This window comes from Lissotriton vulgaris, chromosome 4_1 (genome assembly GCF_964263255.1).
Source record: "Lissotriton vulgaris chromosome 4_1, aLisVul1.2, whole genome shotgun sequence".
Taxonomy (NCBI): Eukaryota; Metazoa; Chordata; class Amphibia; order Caudata; family Salamandridae; genus Lissotriton; species Lissotriton vulgaris.
The window spans coordinates 1,476,076,462-1,476,093,131 of NC_141691.1; the positions used below are offsets into that span (position 1 = coordinate 1,476,076,462).

The 16,670-nt window shown below is 48.4% G+C and overlaps 1 protein-coding gene across 1 annotated transcript in view; it reads right to left on the bottom strand.

Moving 5' to 3' along the window:
• PRKDC (protein kinase, DNA-activated, catalytic subunit) overlaps nt 1–16,670 on the bottom strand; it is a 2,818,033-nt gene that overhangs the window by 2,644,037 nt on the left and 157,326 nt on the right. Inside the window, exon 9 of the mRNA XM_086965729.1 lies at nt 16,599–16,629. Within this exon, the coding sequence (XP_086821855.1) occupies nt 16,599–16,629 (31 nt within the window). The remainder of the gene's footprint in view (nt 1–16,598; nt 16,630–16,670) is intronic.

Below are 16,670 nucleotides of genomic sequence, written 5' to 3' on the forward strand. Positions count from 1 at the left end.
ATAGCTCCGCCAAGATGTCTATGGAGGCTATATTCGACCTAGCAGAGAAGGCTATCTCTGAAAATATACATCCACACAATCACTATCACTAAATGGTGGCTAACAGTCAGTAAAGGAACTCTGTGTACAATCCTTCAAACATTAAAAACACTCTAGTATTCACCAATATTTAAAATCATCAATTTATTATTCAAGATTAACAACATTATGAAATCTAGCAACGCATAAAAATACAATCAATCAAATTAAAAAACCAAAAGTCGACGCGGCGTTTCGGTGTCTTGTGTCGATGGCAACACCTTCTTCAGGACGTTTTTTTTTTTTTTAAATCACTCAATCTTTTTGAGGGATTCAGACCATAAATGATGTCTTGGAGGTACAGCTTTTCATTCATTAGTCTGCATCTCTTATTATTTCTTCATTCAATGGAATTTTAAGAAAATTATTCCACCTGAACATGAATTCAAATATGCATTCAGTGCTGTATCAGGGGTGACCACCGTATGTTTACTAGGATCGGATACAATTTTCTTTTTATATATCACAGGTTAGAAGCAATCCTATCTCGAAGTGGAACGGAGCTTGGGGCTCATATGCCGTTACGTAAGCTTGCTGCCTTCTACAATCTTGATTTTTTTCTCCGTGTTTTGGATATGGACGTCTTCGTGTAGAACAGCGGCCTCCCTGTCACCTGGTCCTGATACAGCTTATTTCTCGAGCCCTTGTAACCCTTACTCAGACCTCTCAACAATCCTTGAAAGAGACTAGGGAGAAAGAATTTGGCAGAGCCTTGCATTACCAAAAGTGGAGGAGAGCCTTTGGAAGATTTCTCGGAAACTGTGTCCATCACAAACTTCCAAAAGATGGACACATGGGAGATGGGAGCCTTGAAAGTATATAAACACCCCAAGAAGCATAAAGTGGCCTTTCTGTTTTACAACCTAGTCCTGATCATTGCAAAACGTGCCACTACAATGAAATAGAAAACCACTCAGCCTCCATGAGCCAGGGCCAGGGCTAGGGCCTTGGAGCTACGTAGAAAAGAAGCTAAAGGCATTCACGTCGCCCAAAAGCCCAAGAATTATATAAATTGCTTGCCCAACTAATGAAACCACATGAAAGCAATATCCCACCTTTATGAGATTTCCCTCTTGTCCTGTCCCCTCTATGACAGTGGACCACTTTATCTTGACCACGGTTGCGAAACTCCAAACATCTACAATACAATACATCTAGAAAAGCACATTAACTCTTCAACACCTACCACCCACGCATCAATTCAATTTACGACTTCCCCCCCCCCAAATCGGACACACCAATTAACATAGGTCCCCCCCCCCCCCCCCACACTGCCATTGGGCCTATAACTCTACCTACACTAACCAAACTCCAGGAAGTCCTGCTTCTCTCTGGTTCAACGGGTATCAACACCCTCCTCATCTTGCCTCCCAGTTCGTCACAACCTAATCTCTATCCTTTAAGCTTCAGACATCCGTATATATCGGAATGCATACTTTACATATCACTTTACAGAATGTTATCCATTTTATATGTTGCGTCACATGTTGCTCAAAGCTGGAAAATCAATATATTCGGGGAGGGGTTGTCTGCGTAAGTGGGAGGGAGTTTGGTCAGTATGGCATTCACATCGAGGCTTGAACACCGAATCCAGTTTGATCCATTGAGATTCAGATCAGGGCTCCCCTTGACATTGAGAGCCATTCTTGTGAGGCGCATCCTTTCTTCACTTTATTGAATAGCAGCCATTTGTAGTCGAGCAAAACAAAACCACTATTCCCATGAACCCTAGGGAAATAGGGAAACAGCAAACATTAGAGAGTCCATGTCTAGAATGTCCCGACCTCTACACCAATCACAGGCTCCCAAGGCGCTGGTAGTCCCTGGTCTCTGTTACTCCTCCTCTTTCTTCCCTGCTTGCAGCCAAGATAAGTTCAATTTTGTCTTCTCTCCCAGTTTTGTGCTCATGCTGTGCTTACTGGGGTTTTACAGTACTTAATGGTGATTTATTGCATTGTATATTTGTTTTTTGTGTATCGCGCTACTGTCAGGCTGTGTGCGCTGCTCGTTTGGTCTTTGACGGTTCTGTTGCTTTAAGTGCGTTGCGCTGTATTGCCAGCCTGCCGTTTTGCTCAGTCAGGGCGGTACGCGCGTTCATCGCGTGCCCGCCCGCATGTCTTTTTCTGTGTGCGGTGTTTTTTGCTTTGAGTATTACTTTTCATTCCCTTACCGTGTTTTGGCGACCTCGCCGCTACTTGGCGGCGCGCGTTGGGCCGTGGGAGCGTCTGAGCTCCCTAGCGGCCGGCTGTTTAGGTGCAGAGAGTGAGACTCGGAGTGACGGCGCTGCCTCGTTAGAGGGCGCCTGGGTCTCGTGCTCGACGCGGCGTGCTTGCTTCGTGTTCCGCGCATTTTTCAGCGGTCGGAACTTTGGAGCACCACTGCCCCGCCAGCCTGGTCAAATCTTTGCCCGCAGTTTACGCCCCTGATCAGGGTCAGTACGTTCTGTTTGGGGAATTATCCCCGCTTACTTACACTTTAGCTTACGCCCCCTGAACGCCCGTGTAGTGGGTCTGTATCTGCCGTTAGGCAGCGGCTAGCAGTGATTTACTGCCTGGGGGGTCCGTATATTTTAGGCCAATATCGCTCCTGGTTTGGGGAGTCAGTAACGCGGACAAGTTCTGCTTTGGACCCGTTTTTAGGTTTTGCCTCGCCAAAGATGCGCTCTGCGCATCTTTTCGGCGCAGGCGAAAACCTGATGAGAACTGTAGTGTGGCTTGGTTCGGCCCTCGTCGTTGATTGGCTGGCTCCGTAAACGGAGCCTTGCCATTGGACGAGGGGCCTGTCCGTCAATGCCGGACCAGACACGGGGGCGTTCCCGACATTCTTTGGCTTTTGCCGACGTCACGGGACGCCGGGAACGCCCCCGTGTCTGGTCCGGCATTGCCGGCACTACTGCGTCTCTTCTCCTCCGTCGCCGGCCTCCAGTCTCCTCCTCCCCGATTGCATTGCCCCGTGACTGGCCGGCCGGCCAATCCTAGCGCGGCCGGCCGGAAGTGCCCGCCCCCCGCAGCCCGGGGAAGAAGGAGAGGAAGACGGCAAGCACTATGGCGGCGCCCGCGGGGAGACCGGAGAAGTGCCTCTCCAACCTGCCGCTCTGTCTGGGCTGCCCAGCCTGTCGCTGCTCGCCTCCCAGACCGATCGAGAAGTGCCGCCGTCGCAAGGTGCGTGCTCTGTTCCACTAATTTCGCTCTTTTCAGGTAAATCGGTTATTTTTAATATGGCGACAGTACTCGCATCATTCCTAGTAGCCGCCGTCGCAAGGTGCGTGCTCTCGCATGGTGAGATCAACATTAAACTGGGAATTTCCGTAATCGACCACATCACCAGAGTTACAGCCTTACATTTTCCCTTGCTGTTTGCCTGCCTCCCATAGTCCACCCTGCTTACCATTTTATTCCTTGGTGATGTGTCGCTGTGTTACAACCATATGAAGCTCTCATTGCTGTGCTTTGTGAGGCTTTTCCGAGCTTGCTTCTTGGTTCAAAGTTTCCAAAGTTAATCATTGTATATGTCTTGTTAATGAACAATTTTCTCTGTAAACCCATTCCAGATAGTTTTGACATTATCTAACGGCATCATCTTTTATAGCATCGCCATTTCCGTACCCGGGAATCTTCTGTTCACTGCTTGGGGAGTCAGAGCTTGAATCCTTGTCTATGGGCTGTGAAGAAAGTGTTTTTTTTCTCTGATCTGTTGATATGGGCTTTATTGGTATGTTTTCTGAGGAACTAACAGCACCGTAAATCCAAAGTGATGGCATTATAGCTCTATATAAATCTGATCTCACACACACTGAAGCAATGCCGATGAGCTATGACGCTTCTTTCCACAGCACAAGTATTTGTGGACTTCTCCAGGTTGATTTCTCTTATTCCCCTTACAGCATCCCCAGTACTCGCCCGTCCTGTAATTTAGTTGTGCCCTAAGTGATAAATACATATAAAGATAAGATATTAGAGTTTGAATCTCTGAAGCAATAGTTCTTGAAGGTGTTGTCCTTCATCCACCTCTTCAGTGCTGTTATCTTCTGATGCTCCCACATTTAGCTGGAATTTTAGATGGTTGTGTAGTAATTCCAGGAAAAGCTACACTGAGTTGACCCCCACCACTCGTGTTGTCGAAAGTTGGTGATATGCTGTTTACAGGGTGTCTACGTTTTTCATATTCCCACACTCTGGCCTGAGAGCAAGGCGTAACTGTGGTGTAGCTGTAAATCTGACTTCTGATCCACCATCTTTCAGCTGTTCAAATGACTTGCAGGGACGCTGCTCAGTAACTGGGCTGAGCATTATATTAGACAAGGGCCCAATTTACTCAGTACATTAATATCCCCTCCGTTTTGAAGTTCATGATCCCCTTGATGGTTTCAGTGTTTGACACTGAGGTCCCCACTGGAGTCTCTAGGAGGAGACTACTCCTGAAAACCAGTGTGGTGGCACCCCAGCTTCCCATGCTGTCTCACCCATTGTAGTGATGAGTGACTGCACCTGGGAGGCCTTGTATTCTGCACATTTTGGCATCTCCATGCTGAAATGCATACTGTAACCAACTGTGCTGTTCTCTTGGCCCGTATATACCTCTTAGAATTTGCCACTTTGAAAGGCTTCCTTGGTTTTATCTCAAATAGGGTGCCTCAATCCACTGATGCCGTTTGTGTACAATGCAAGCACAAATGCGTTTTAGCACACTAAAAGACTGCCCTATTGGCTTTGCCAATGATTGCGTAAAAGTGAAAAAAAGTGCTTTCTGTTTAGAGCCCATAAAAAATATGAAGAATTAGAAGTGACAAACTGCCTGATGATATGGCGTACTTTCCAATGGAAGCACTTCCTGGACGATGAAATGGTACCTTGCGCCATTGGCTATTTGGTATGAGTCATCTACCTGTGTGTGGATCGGAATACTTCTCTATGCAAGTTAATTTTTATAAATTGCTGCGCTGTCAAGCCAGGCCTAAAAAGCCAAGAGATGATTCCAGCGTGATAACTCTCATGAAGAACAGGGCAGACTTTTTTTTATTTTATGAGTTTATATGAGCTTGGCAAATCTGTAGTGGATGCCAATTTTTTTTGTGTGTGTTTTCCAACTTTTTGTGTTTGGTGTATCAAGCTCGTGTACTATCATTACAGTGTGGATTTTTTTTACTCTATTCAGTCATTTTAATGTTGGTTGTGCTCCTGAAACTATGCCCAATCCTGTAGTGGCTAACGCTGGTTTTATTGTGGTTGGTCACGGTCTCACATGACCATGGGCTAAAACAGTGGAGAATGCCCTGAGATAATTACCAGAGGTTCAGATTGATTCCGTCATTCCATCCATAATGCTCCTGCGGCCTTAGTCGCCCCAAATGATTTGGGTGTAACCCCATTTGTACCCGAGATGGCTGTGGCATTGTAACCCCAACTGTACCTCGCTGATGAAGCTGAAACGCATCTGGGGTAACTTTCTACCATTCAGGGCGCTTGTATCCTAGCAGTTCAGGCTGTACTGGCCCTTTTAGGAAGTGGTCAAGACTGACTCGAATGCAGCTGGGTGCTGGCTAGAACAGAATAAATAAGATGACAATGATGGAATGTGCCCTGAATAGTTATCAGTGAATTAGGTTAATTTATGAATTTCATTTAATTGTTTGTATGCTAAGTGCGCCAGACCGTTCATCATTTCCATGTCTTAATACACTAGGCTCAATCCCCGCCTTGATTTCCTCCGGCACAATTTAATTAGAAGGCACACCTAAGCTGACGCAGGTACAATTTTATTAAATTCTTCTAACGTTTTTTAAATCATGGCTGCTCCTGTTTTTTAACATCAGTGAACCAAGATGATGATGTTAGGTAGTGGAAACTGTCCAAACTGGGGTGCAGACAGCCCCTCTCACCTTTCAGCCTGGTACCACTGCACCAGCCGCACTACTTCCCTACTGACCGTTCTCCACTTCAGCCCCGTCTAAATTACAATTCCTGCTTGTGACCCTTTTGCCTGCTTGTGCATGTTTTCGTGACCCTGTTGCCTGCTTGTGCCTCCGTGTGCCCCTATTGCCTGCTTGTGCCTCCGTTTTCGTGCCCCTGTTGCCTGCTTGTGCTGTGTGGGTGTGTGTGGAAGGCTCTGTGTGGGTGTGTGGAGGGCTCTGTGTGGGGAGCTTTGTGTGGCTGTGTGTGTGGGGGGCTCTGTGTGGCTGTGTGTGTGGGGGGCTCTGTGTGGGTGTGTGTGGGGGGGCTCTGTGTGTGTTTGTGTGTGTCATTTGCGAGAGATAAAGCTAGTGGCATTGTAAATGACAATGCCATTTATTTATGTTAAAAAAAAACATAAATAAAAATAATGTCAAGAGCAATGTCAATAGCTCTAACTTTAACAAAGGCAAAACCATTGCATTGTAAATGCTTGTTCTTGCTGCGGGCTGCCCTATTAAGTTTTGGCACTAGGGCTGTGTGGGTCCAGGTCCCCTCATATTGCATGCATTGCCGCCCCTTTTTGGGTGATACTCAGCCTCTTATATATTTTGACATACGCCACCTCATTGTTGTTGTCCACTGCCTCTTGGTGTTTCTGGGTGCAGGTTCACTATGGGTTCCATGATGATGGCTACCAGGACGATCATTAGGTCTCGCCTGTCGATGCGCATGCGCATCGAGCAAGGCGAGAGTATTGGGACTTATCCGCTCTTTATCCACACTGCAAGGAATCGTGGCGATTCCTTGCAGTGCACGAGAAATTTAAGCTCAATGCGCATGCGCATTGAGCTTAAATGCGCGTGCACATGCCCCCAGCCGCCTGCCTTGCCTACTCTCTCTCACAGCCTCCCCCAGCTCCGCCCCCTCACTACTTGATTGCACGGCCGCTAGGCCGTGCCTCCCCTATTCTCCTCCCCCCTCCTCCTCTCCTCCCCTGCCTGCCTGCCGCTAGGCCGTGCCTCCCCTACTCTCCTCCCCCCTCCTCCTCCTACTCTCCTCCCCTGCCTGCCTGCCGTGTCGCATTTCTCCTCCCCCCTCCCCTCTCCTCCGTCCGTCCGTCTTGTTATTTCATGACAACAGGAAGGGGGTCACTCACCCTTCCACATTGCACCAAAGTTCCTGGGGTTCGTCCCGAGGGATTCGTCTATCGCTCTTTCACTGTTATGTAGGTTAGCGGTGTAAGAAAACTCCATGAGTGAGTGTTTACGTCAGATTTAGTTAAAATATTGACATTAGTTCTTACCATAAAGAAATCAGAAGGTGTTTCATGAGTGACGTTTGAAGGGTGGGCTTTTCTGCTCGAGTGCCCAAGAGAAATTTCTCAAAGCTTTCAGTCACACAGAAGTTAGGAGATTCGACTAGCCAGAAGGGTCCAACTAAGCCCCAGATATGCCTATTTTGCTAGTCCAAGTCGATTTCTAGTGAGCCATGTGGATTTTAGTAGCATGCTAGCTCTAAAGTATGACAAAACATAACTTTGCTTGTCAGAGTTCACTGATACGATAAAGGCAATCATATACAAACATTCTACAGAGATTGGCGGTGAAGGCGTTCTTTTTAGAGCAATCTTATAATTTGGTGAGAAGCTAGTCCGGCTGAGACTAGCCTTCGCCATATTTCCCAGAAAGTATACCACAATACGGTTGACTAGGCCTCCATCGGTCGGAATACATATTTCACAAACATTCGCGAAATAACTCCCTCGCCTGTAGAAATATATTTTTATCTCACAGCTGTGGTGCAATAAAACCCCCCGCACTTGCCACACATTTTATAAACTCGCTTTCTTCCTAATTATCAGTGGATTTACCACAACGCAACTGAATTCCGCTTGTACATATTTTCCGGGTTTGTTTGCATGTGTACCCATGGTGACTCATGCTTCAAGCTTCCTGCAGCAACAATGCGAGTAATGACGGCGATCTGACATTTCACGTGACAGCCTGCCGGAATGAGTAGGTGTCAGAGACGTTAGTTACTGCTGCTTCAGAAAGGATGAGAGACGCCCGTCGCGCCGTGCACAGGCACTTGAGGAAGAGCAGCGGAGGGCAGTGTGTAAATAAGCACATGCCAGGTGACTGTCCAATTTCACAGCCTATTGAGATGTACCCAGGCATTGAAGCCCCGGTGATTCACGCGCACACTGCAGCTCGCGCTGTGCCTCTATATAAGGCTGCTTCCTTTGCACTGGCAGGGCCCGAGCGCCGCGACATCAAAGGGAAGCTCGGTTTTGTCTCGGAACTGCATTCAGTCCTGTCACAGCAAATCAGCCAGAGAGCCGAATGAATTTATTGCAAAATGCCTCCCAAACAAGAGACTCCCATTTCCTCTTTAGACATGTGAAAAAACGTGTTGTTTTTTTTTGTTGTTCAGTGAAAAGATACCGGCAAAGTGATAACATCTGGCTGGAGCGAACCGCTGCCAGCTAAAGAATGGTTTCCTCTCAGTGGGCCTGACCAGGGTCTGATGCTGTGCAGATGTGCGGCCAGGCCTGACTGTAAAAGTTATAAACATTGTCATAACATTGTTCGACTTCTCGAGTATTCCAAAATGGCGAGCGGATGATGCACCGGCGGTGCGGCCTTCTCCAGACAGCGTCCCGTGCCAGGGTCGAAACAGGCATTTATTTAAGCACCAGTATGCAGGCAAGTGTTTTGCAGTGGTCTCCCTCATGTACTGCTCTTCCCCCTCCGTCATGCTCTGTGTTGCTCTCCCGCATGTACTTCTCGTCCCCCTCCACCATGCTCGGTGTTGCTCTCCCGCATGTACTTCTCTTCCCCCTCTGCCATGCGACATGTTGCTCACCCATGTGCTTCTCCCTCACCGGCCTCAGTGATGCGCTGCTTGACCTGGGCTTTGCCTGCTCCCGTTCCTCACCTGCCTCAGTAATGCGCTGCCTGACATGTGCTTCACCCTTATCTGCCTCAGTAATGCGCTGCTGGAACTCCTGTGCCTCACCTCCTCCAGGTTGCTTTCTTGCCAGTAGTATTCCTTGCCTGCTTCATGTTTCGCTCGTCAGTTTGCTTTATTCCACCCCTCACTGCTCGGTCACCCGTTTGCTTTACAACACCCCCCAGCCCTGCTATGTTGCTTCTGTCCCAGTGGTCTCTCCTGCCAAACCAGTGTTACATTCCCTCACCCACTTAAAAAAATTCACACTTCAACCAATTCAATTCCAATCAGCTCCGCCCCCTCCCCTTCCCGCCGTGTCGCATTTCTCCTCCCCCCTCCCCTCTCTTCCCTCCGTCTTCAGTAGAAATCGTGGCTGTAGAATCAAATAAGCTTTATTGCAAAAAGACTTCCCGTGTCCAAACAATGTTACAATCACTTGAGGTATTGAGGCGGGGATTTGCAAATTGATGCTAACAGCCGAAGAGTCAGTCTTGAAGGATCTGACTGGTACAGGTATTCAGTCTGCACGGCACCCCACCCCCGCATTGTCCAAAGTTGCCAAGTTTTCAGTCTTAAGTGTGACATTTGCACGTTTTCAGTGTGCTCCTGTGTGATATTTCATTGCCTTATAGTCTGTGTCACTTTCTAATGGCGAGTAAAGCGGTTATGTCCGTGTAGAGAAACGTTGCACAGTTATGGTATAGAAATAGTCTTGAAACAATTGCAAACTCTTTAAACGCTTATGCTGTAACACAAATTACTTTCCTTTACGGACATGATCGCCATGAAGCAATAGTGGTGTTATTTATAATAATATAGATGTATTTTATTGGTATATCTCCAGTTTGTTTAAACTGTGTGTTATTTTCATAAGCTACATCAGTTCTATTCAGTGATGAAAAATTATCATTCTCAGTATTCATCTGGACATGAAATGCAGCTGTGCGAACTTAAAATAACTCTGTGGGGGTGTGTTCTTGGAGGGGAAGGGGCTCATGCTAAGTATTGCCTGAGAGGCACTTATGCACACATCAAGCCTCTTTACATTCACCCCCAAAATCTTGCTAAACCCTACGATCGTCAGGTTTTTAGGTCTCACCCTCAACCCCTCACTCACCCTCACTCTCACTCATCCTCACTCACCCTCAACCCCTCACCCACCCTCACCCTCAACTCCTCACCCTCACTCACTCACCCTCAACCCCTCACTCACCCTCACTCTCACTCACCCTCACTCAGCCTCAACTACTCCCCCTCACCCTCACTCACCCTCACCCTCACTCACCCTCAACACCTCACTCACCTTCAACACCTCACCCTCAACCTCAACCCCTCACTCACCCTCACTCACCCTCACTCACCCTCACTCACCCTCACTCTCACTCACCCTCACTCACCCTCACTCACCCTCACTCAGCCTCAACTACTCCCCCTCACCCTCACTCACCCTCAACACCTCACCCTAACTCACCCTCACCCTCACTCACCCTCAACACCTCACTCGCCCTCACCCTCACTCACCCTCAACACCTCACCCTCAACGCCTCACCCTCACTCACCCTCACCCTCACTCACCCTCTCTCACTCACTCACCCTCACCCTCACTCACCCTCACCCTCACCCTCACTCACCCTCAACCCCTCACTCACCCCCACTCACCCTCAACCCCTCACCCTCAACCCCTCACCCTCATTCACCCTCAACCCCTCACCCTCACTCACCCTCAACCCCTCACCCTCACTCACCCTCAACCCCTCACCCACACTCACACTCACACTCACACTCACCCTCACCCACCCTCACTCACCTTCACCCACCCTCACTCACCCACCCTCACTCACCCACCCTCACCCACCCACCCTCACTCACCCTCACTCACCCTCACTCACCCTCAACCCCTCAACCCCTCACCCACCCTCAACCCCTCACCCTCACTCACCCTCAACCCCTCACCCTCAACCCCTCACTCACCCTCACCCTCAACCCCTCAGCCTCACCCTCACCCTCACTCACCCTCAACCCCTCACCCTCACTCACCCTCAACCTCATGCTAAAGATTTACCAAAAAAAACCATTAACAATTCTAAAAGCACTAACTCTAATGCTGCGAGACCTATTGCATTTCTAATGCTTGTTTTTATGATGCAATGGACGCGTCCATCCACAAGGCGGTGGAGCAGGCCATTTTACCCATTGAACAGAGGTTAACCCGTAAGTTAGATCAAGCCTGCGAGAGGCTGACCAGGGCGGCTCAAGGTTTGTCCGGCAACCCTTCTTCTACTGGCTCTTCGGCGGACCCGCTGCCCCCGGCTAAGCCTGCTGGCCCGGCCATGGACGCATTTAATCCCCTAAAACAAGCGTTTCTAGCCAGCACTGCCCCCCAACCGGCCCCTCCATCTACTCCCCCGGGCGTGCCAGGACAAGCTCCTTGATATCCTGGGCCCAGTTACAAAAATTCTTGACATGGTGGAGGAGGCTAAAGCTTCCGGTTCCCTCATATCGCCAGAACATCTGTCCTCGTGGGCTCAGCAGGTGGTGGTGTTCCTAGGGAATGCCAATTGTGCAATATCCACAGAACTGCGCAGGTCTTTGTTGATAAAAGTGGACCCGAAGTTGGGGGATCTGGCCGATTCTGAGGCGGGGCCAGTGTTGCAGGGCGGCCGCTTGGGCGACCCCTTTGTAAAGGAGTTGGGGAGGTTTGTGAATACTTTTACCTCCCGGGACCGGGCGCAGTCCTCCATTAGGAAGGTGTTTCGGCCTCAGGTTTTCCAAGGGGCCGGACGAGGCAGGGGCCGCTCGTCCGGCCGTCCAAATCAGCACAGGGGACAAGGCTCCGTTAACAGGCAATAAAGACCAGGCCTGCTTTGCCACCTTTTACCCGAGGGAAAAACAGAGGAGGAAGAGGCGGTGGCATCTCCAGTTCTTCCAGTGAGTGTTCTCCCTTCTTCCCTTCTAAAAGGTGGGGGGCAGTCTGGCGTGTTTTTTCCCAACTTGGACTTCCATCACCGGGGATGCGTGGGTTTTACAAACGGTGCAGGGTTTTCACATAGAGTTTCTAGGGACTCCTTCTCAGCCCGAGCCCCCCGTCCACTTTGTTTTTCCGAGGCAGGCTCCGATCAGGTAGACCAGGAGGTGCACTCTCTGGTGGAAAAAGGGGCTTTTGCGGTTACCAGTCCTCACCCCAATGGTTTCCTCAGCAACCTCTTTTTAGTGGACAAGCCGGACGGGGGAAAACGCCCAGTTATAAACTTGCGCGAGTTCAACGAGTGGTTGGTCTATCGCCACTTCATGATGCATCCATCTTCTTCAAGGTCTTCTTCGGCCAAACGACTGGATGGCACGTCTCCACTTAAAGGACGCTTATCTGGCGATCCCTATCTTTCCGCTGCACCAGCGGGTTCTACAGTTTTTGTGGCGGGGCCAAACGTATGAATTTACCACTCTCCCCTTCGGTCTGTCCTCTGCCCCATGGTGCTTCACCAAGGTTCTGCGGCCAGTGGTCAAGCGCCTGCGATCCTCAGGCATGCGGCTCATTGTCTACCCGGACGACATCATGTTGATGGCTCAGGATCCCAGGACTCTCTCATGTCAAATTCAAGTGGCGGTCAACCTCCTTCAGAGTTTTGGTTTTCTGATCAACGAGACCAAGTCTACCATGGTCTCTTCTCAGACCGTTCTTTTTCTTGGTTTTACTATAGATTCGGTGGTGTCCACCCTGAGCCTGCCCTATCGCAAGAGGGTGAAAATTCGTCACCAAATCTGGAGGTCTTTAACACAGTCGCAAATTCCTCTCAGGCAGTTGGCGCACATTATAGGCCTTCTTTCGGCCTCCATTCAGGCGATTTTTCCAGGCCCGCTCCATTACAGGGCCCTCCAGCGTCTCAAAGTGTCTCACCTGCGCAACGGCCTTTCCTATTCTCACAAGCTGATCCTTTCCGCGGAAGCCAGAGAGGAGCTCCAGTGGTGGCTCTCACACATGGAGGCTTGGAATGGGCGAGCCATTTCGGTTCCGTAACAGATTTTGTTATAGAACCAGACGAGAGCAGGTCCGGCTGGAGCGGGGGTGTGGCAACTTAGCCACAGGAGGTGTGTGGTCTCCTTCGGAGCAGAAGTTATACATCAATAGTCTGGAGCTTTTGGCAGGCTCGTTCGCGAACCAGTGCTGGACCAAGGACTCGATCCGGTCCTGCGTCCTTTTCAAGATGGACAATGTGTCGGTGGTCCGGTACATCAACCATCTTGGGAGCACGCGTTCCAAAGCTCTCTCAGACTTGGCAGCACATTTTTGGTAGTACTGCTTGGATCGTCAGATCTCGGTCACGGCAGAATACCTTCCGGGTCAGGACAACCTGGTTGTGGATTTCCAATCTCATCAATTCCGCAATGTGAGTTTCTGGAAGCTGCATCCAGGAGTGTTCGCGGATCTCCAGAGCCGGTGGGGTCCCTTCCCGGTAGACCTCTTTGCTTCCCGTCTGGATCACCAACTTCCCCGGTTCTTCAGTTAGAGACCGGAACGTTGCGGACACGTTTCTTCAGAATTGGAGGGACAAAGAGGGCTATGCTTTTCCCCCGTTCGCTATGATCACGCGAGTGACGGCCAAGGTGCGGCGTCAACAGGCAAATGTGGTGCTCATCTCACCGATTTGGAGATCGCAAGTCTGGTTTCCAGTTCTACTGGACCTTTCTTGAGATTTTCCAATCCCACTCCCCCGGTTTCAGACTCTCCTCCTCGATCCGTCCAGGAATTCTTACCCTCTGATCGAGCAGGGGTCTCTGAAGCTAATTGTGTGGTGGATTACAGGGGACGATGGGCGGTCCCGGGCCTTTCGGAGTCGGATGCGGCGTGCCTTGGCTGACAGTACCATTAAGAGATGCCGGTCCTCTTGGGGATGGTGGTGTCGTTGATGTTTGCGACGGAGTATCGATACTATGGCAGCGGATGTAACCTCCATCTTGAACTTCCTGGCCTCTCTGGCGGAAGGGGGTATGGCTTATCGGACGGTTAATACGTTTCGCTCTGCTATATCTGCTGGGCATGTTATGATCAATGGCTCTCTGGTCGGGGAGCATCCCATGGTATGTCGCTTGCTCCGGGGCATTTGGCTCTTGTTGCTTCCGGAGCCCCGGTACCCAACTATGGGATGTTAACAGTTTTGAACTTGCTGTTATCCTGGCAACCGAATAGATTCCTTTCTCGCAAGGAGCTTTCCACGAAGATGGCCATGCTTCTTTGTCTGGTCTCTTGTAGACTGGTTTCGGATGTCAGGGCCCTGGATGTCTCGGGTAGGATTTTTTCCCCTACAGAGGTTACTTTTACTATCCGTAGGCGTACCAAGTGCGGTACGAAGTCCATCACTTATCCTGCATTTCCAGATTCCCCAAAGCTCTGTGGTTTCTTGCCTTAAAGCATATGAGGATATGACGGAAGAGTTACGTCTCCCTGGGGAACGCCAGTTGCTTATTTCATTCAAGAGGCCTCATAAGGCTGTATCCTCTCCCACGATTGCCCGTTGGGTCAGGTGGGTGACGCAGGAAGCTGGAATCTATCTGCGTGCGTTTGGGGTGCACTCTACTAGGGGGGCGATGGCCTCCAAAGCTTTTACCCTGGGAGCTCGTCTTTAAGACATTCTGAATGCAGCAGGTTGGTCTTCAGACTCTACTTTCAAACGGTTTTACTTCAAACCGGTGATTGATCTGGCTCATTTGGTGGTGAGCAAGCTTTAAACGAGCATAATCCTCGCCTCCGGTCCCGACATAGAATGAAAAATTTCCTAGCTAGCGTAATGGAAAGTTTCAATTCTAGTAAGGACTCAGAGGCGAGGATTATTCCACCCAGGGTACAAGTTCCTTGTGGTACGCCCTCCCTCGTATTGGAGTAACTAAAGTTCTTGCTTTATGTGGCTCGCTTTGTTAATTATTATTTGCTTGCAAGCTCTCTTTCACAGAGTTAATCCATAGACATTTCTATCGCTGATGTGCAAGTTGTTTTTGCAGGCGAGTCTGGCAAACAGGATTCTTGAAGTTTCCGATATGGCTGACCGAGCGACGAAAGAGGAGGAGTAACAGAGATAAGGGACTACCAGCGCCTTGGGAGCCTGTGATTGGTGTAGAGAACGCAACACTCTAGACATGGACTCTCTATTGTTTGCGGTTTCCCCATTTCCCTATGGTTCATAGTGGTTTGGTTTTGCTTAACTACAAGTGGCTGCTATTCAATAAAGTGAAGAAAGGATAGCATAATCCTCGCCTCCGAGTCTTCAATAGAATTGAAACTTTCCGTTACGCTAGCTAGGAAATTTGTCATTCTCGGTTTTCCTTCTTTTGAAAACTACATAAAAAAATAAAAGTTGGATAGCCTCTACCTCTCCTCCCAAAATAACATTTCTATCATGGTTTAAAATGCTAATGTTTTAGGTCTCTAACTTTCGTAAAACGAATAAAATTACATTTTAAAAAACGGTCTTTGATAGTTGTATTCTTCTGTTGGGCCAAAATCCTGCTTGGTATCATCACGGATGAGATTATTTTCTAGAATGTAGGCAACTGGAAAACACATGACTTTCTAAGAGATTAGTGACCAACAGAAGGAGGGTGATGGATCTGTAATTAGGTAGGAAGCAAGGATCCAAACTAGGACAACACCAGTGAGCAACGTTAAATAACTCAAATAATTGTAATTTACCAAGGTTGCACCAATTCTATCACCAATGCACTTATGTTAAGGTGTGATGTTGATATGCATGTTAAGCTAGCACTTACAGAACTACAGAACAGAAAAGTGTAAGAACTTTCAGCAACAGTTACCTTTTGATATTTAAATCTTGAGCTTGCAGGGCAGTATTTACACTTCATTTACAGATTCGAACAAACAGTTTTTCGCCCCATTGGGATACAGGTAAAGTCAAAGCAAACACAAGGAGATGATGGACGGAGCGCTGAAACTTTTTCAGACACTTACCTCCAATCACAGATCTGGGTTGAATACATTATTGTTCTTTAGCTCACTCCGCCACCCCAGTTCAGCCCCAGCCATATGCAGTCTTGACCCTGCTCCTCATGGGAACAGTCCAGCCTGAACTGCCAAGCCAGGTCTTCCCTGGACCGGAAACAAGCATCAAGAGGCCCATTTCGGGATAACACCCCCCATCAGTCAGGCTAGCTTGAATCCAGTGGCGAAATGAGCGAGGGACCCTCGTCTGGGCATACCCAGCCAATTTAGGGCAAACAGGCTTGTGTTTGCTATATAGGTAATATCATTATCACTTATTGAGATGTCCAATGTGCACTATGAAATCAAGCTTGAGTTTTTAGAGTCAATCTCTTTAAAGAATTGGTACAAACCCTAACCAAGCAGCCGGTTTTTCAATGATGCAGCTTAGGTTACAAAGCCACACTGCTGCTCAATATGAAACGCTCATGTGGATTGTAATATGTTAATCTGTTGTAAATGTATTAAATGTCTAAACAAAATCAGAACAAGTGTACATCTACATCAGCTAGAGAAGGCGTGCCATTTCAACCTAAGAAAATCCATTTGCACAGATTAATTCCCTTATTGGATTAGCGCAGACCAACAGTCACTACTGAAATACTGCACATAAAGTTTATTTTTTATTGAATTAAAAAGAAAAATCTAATAATTTTTGACAAACTATTCTAATAGAAAATTATTCTTACCCAGTGGTACGGCATATCTTTTTAATTCAACCTGTTAAAAAAATTACAACAAAATTACATAATTGTCATAGG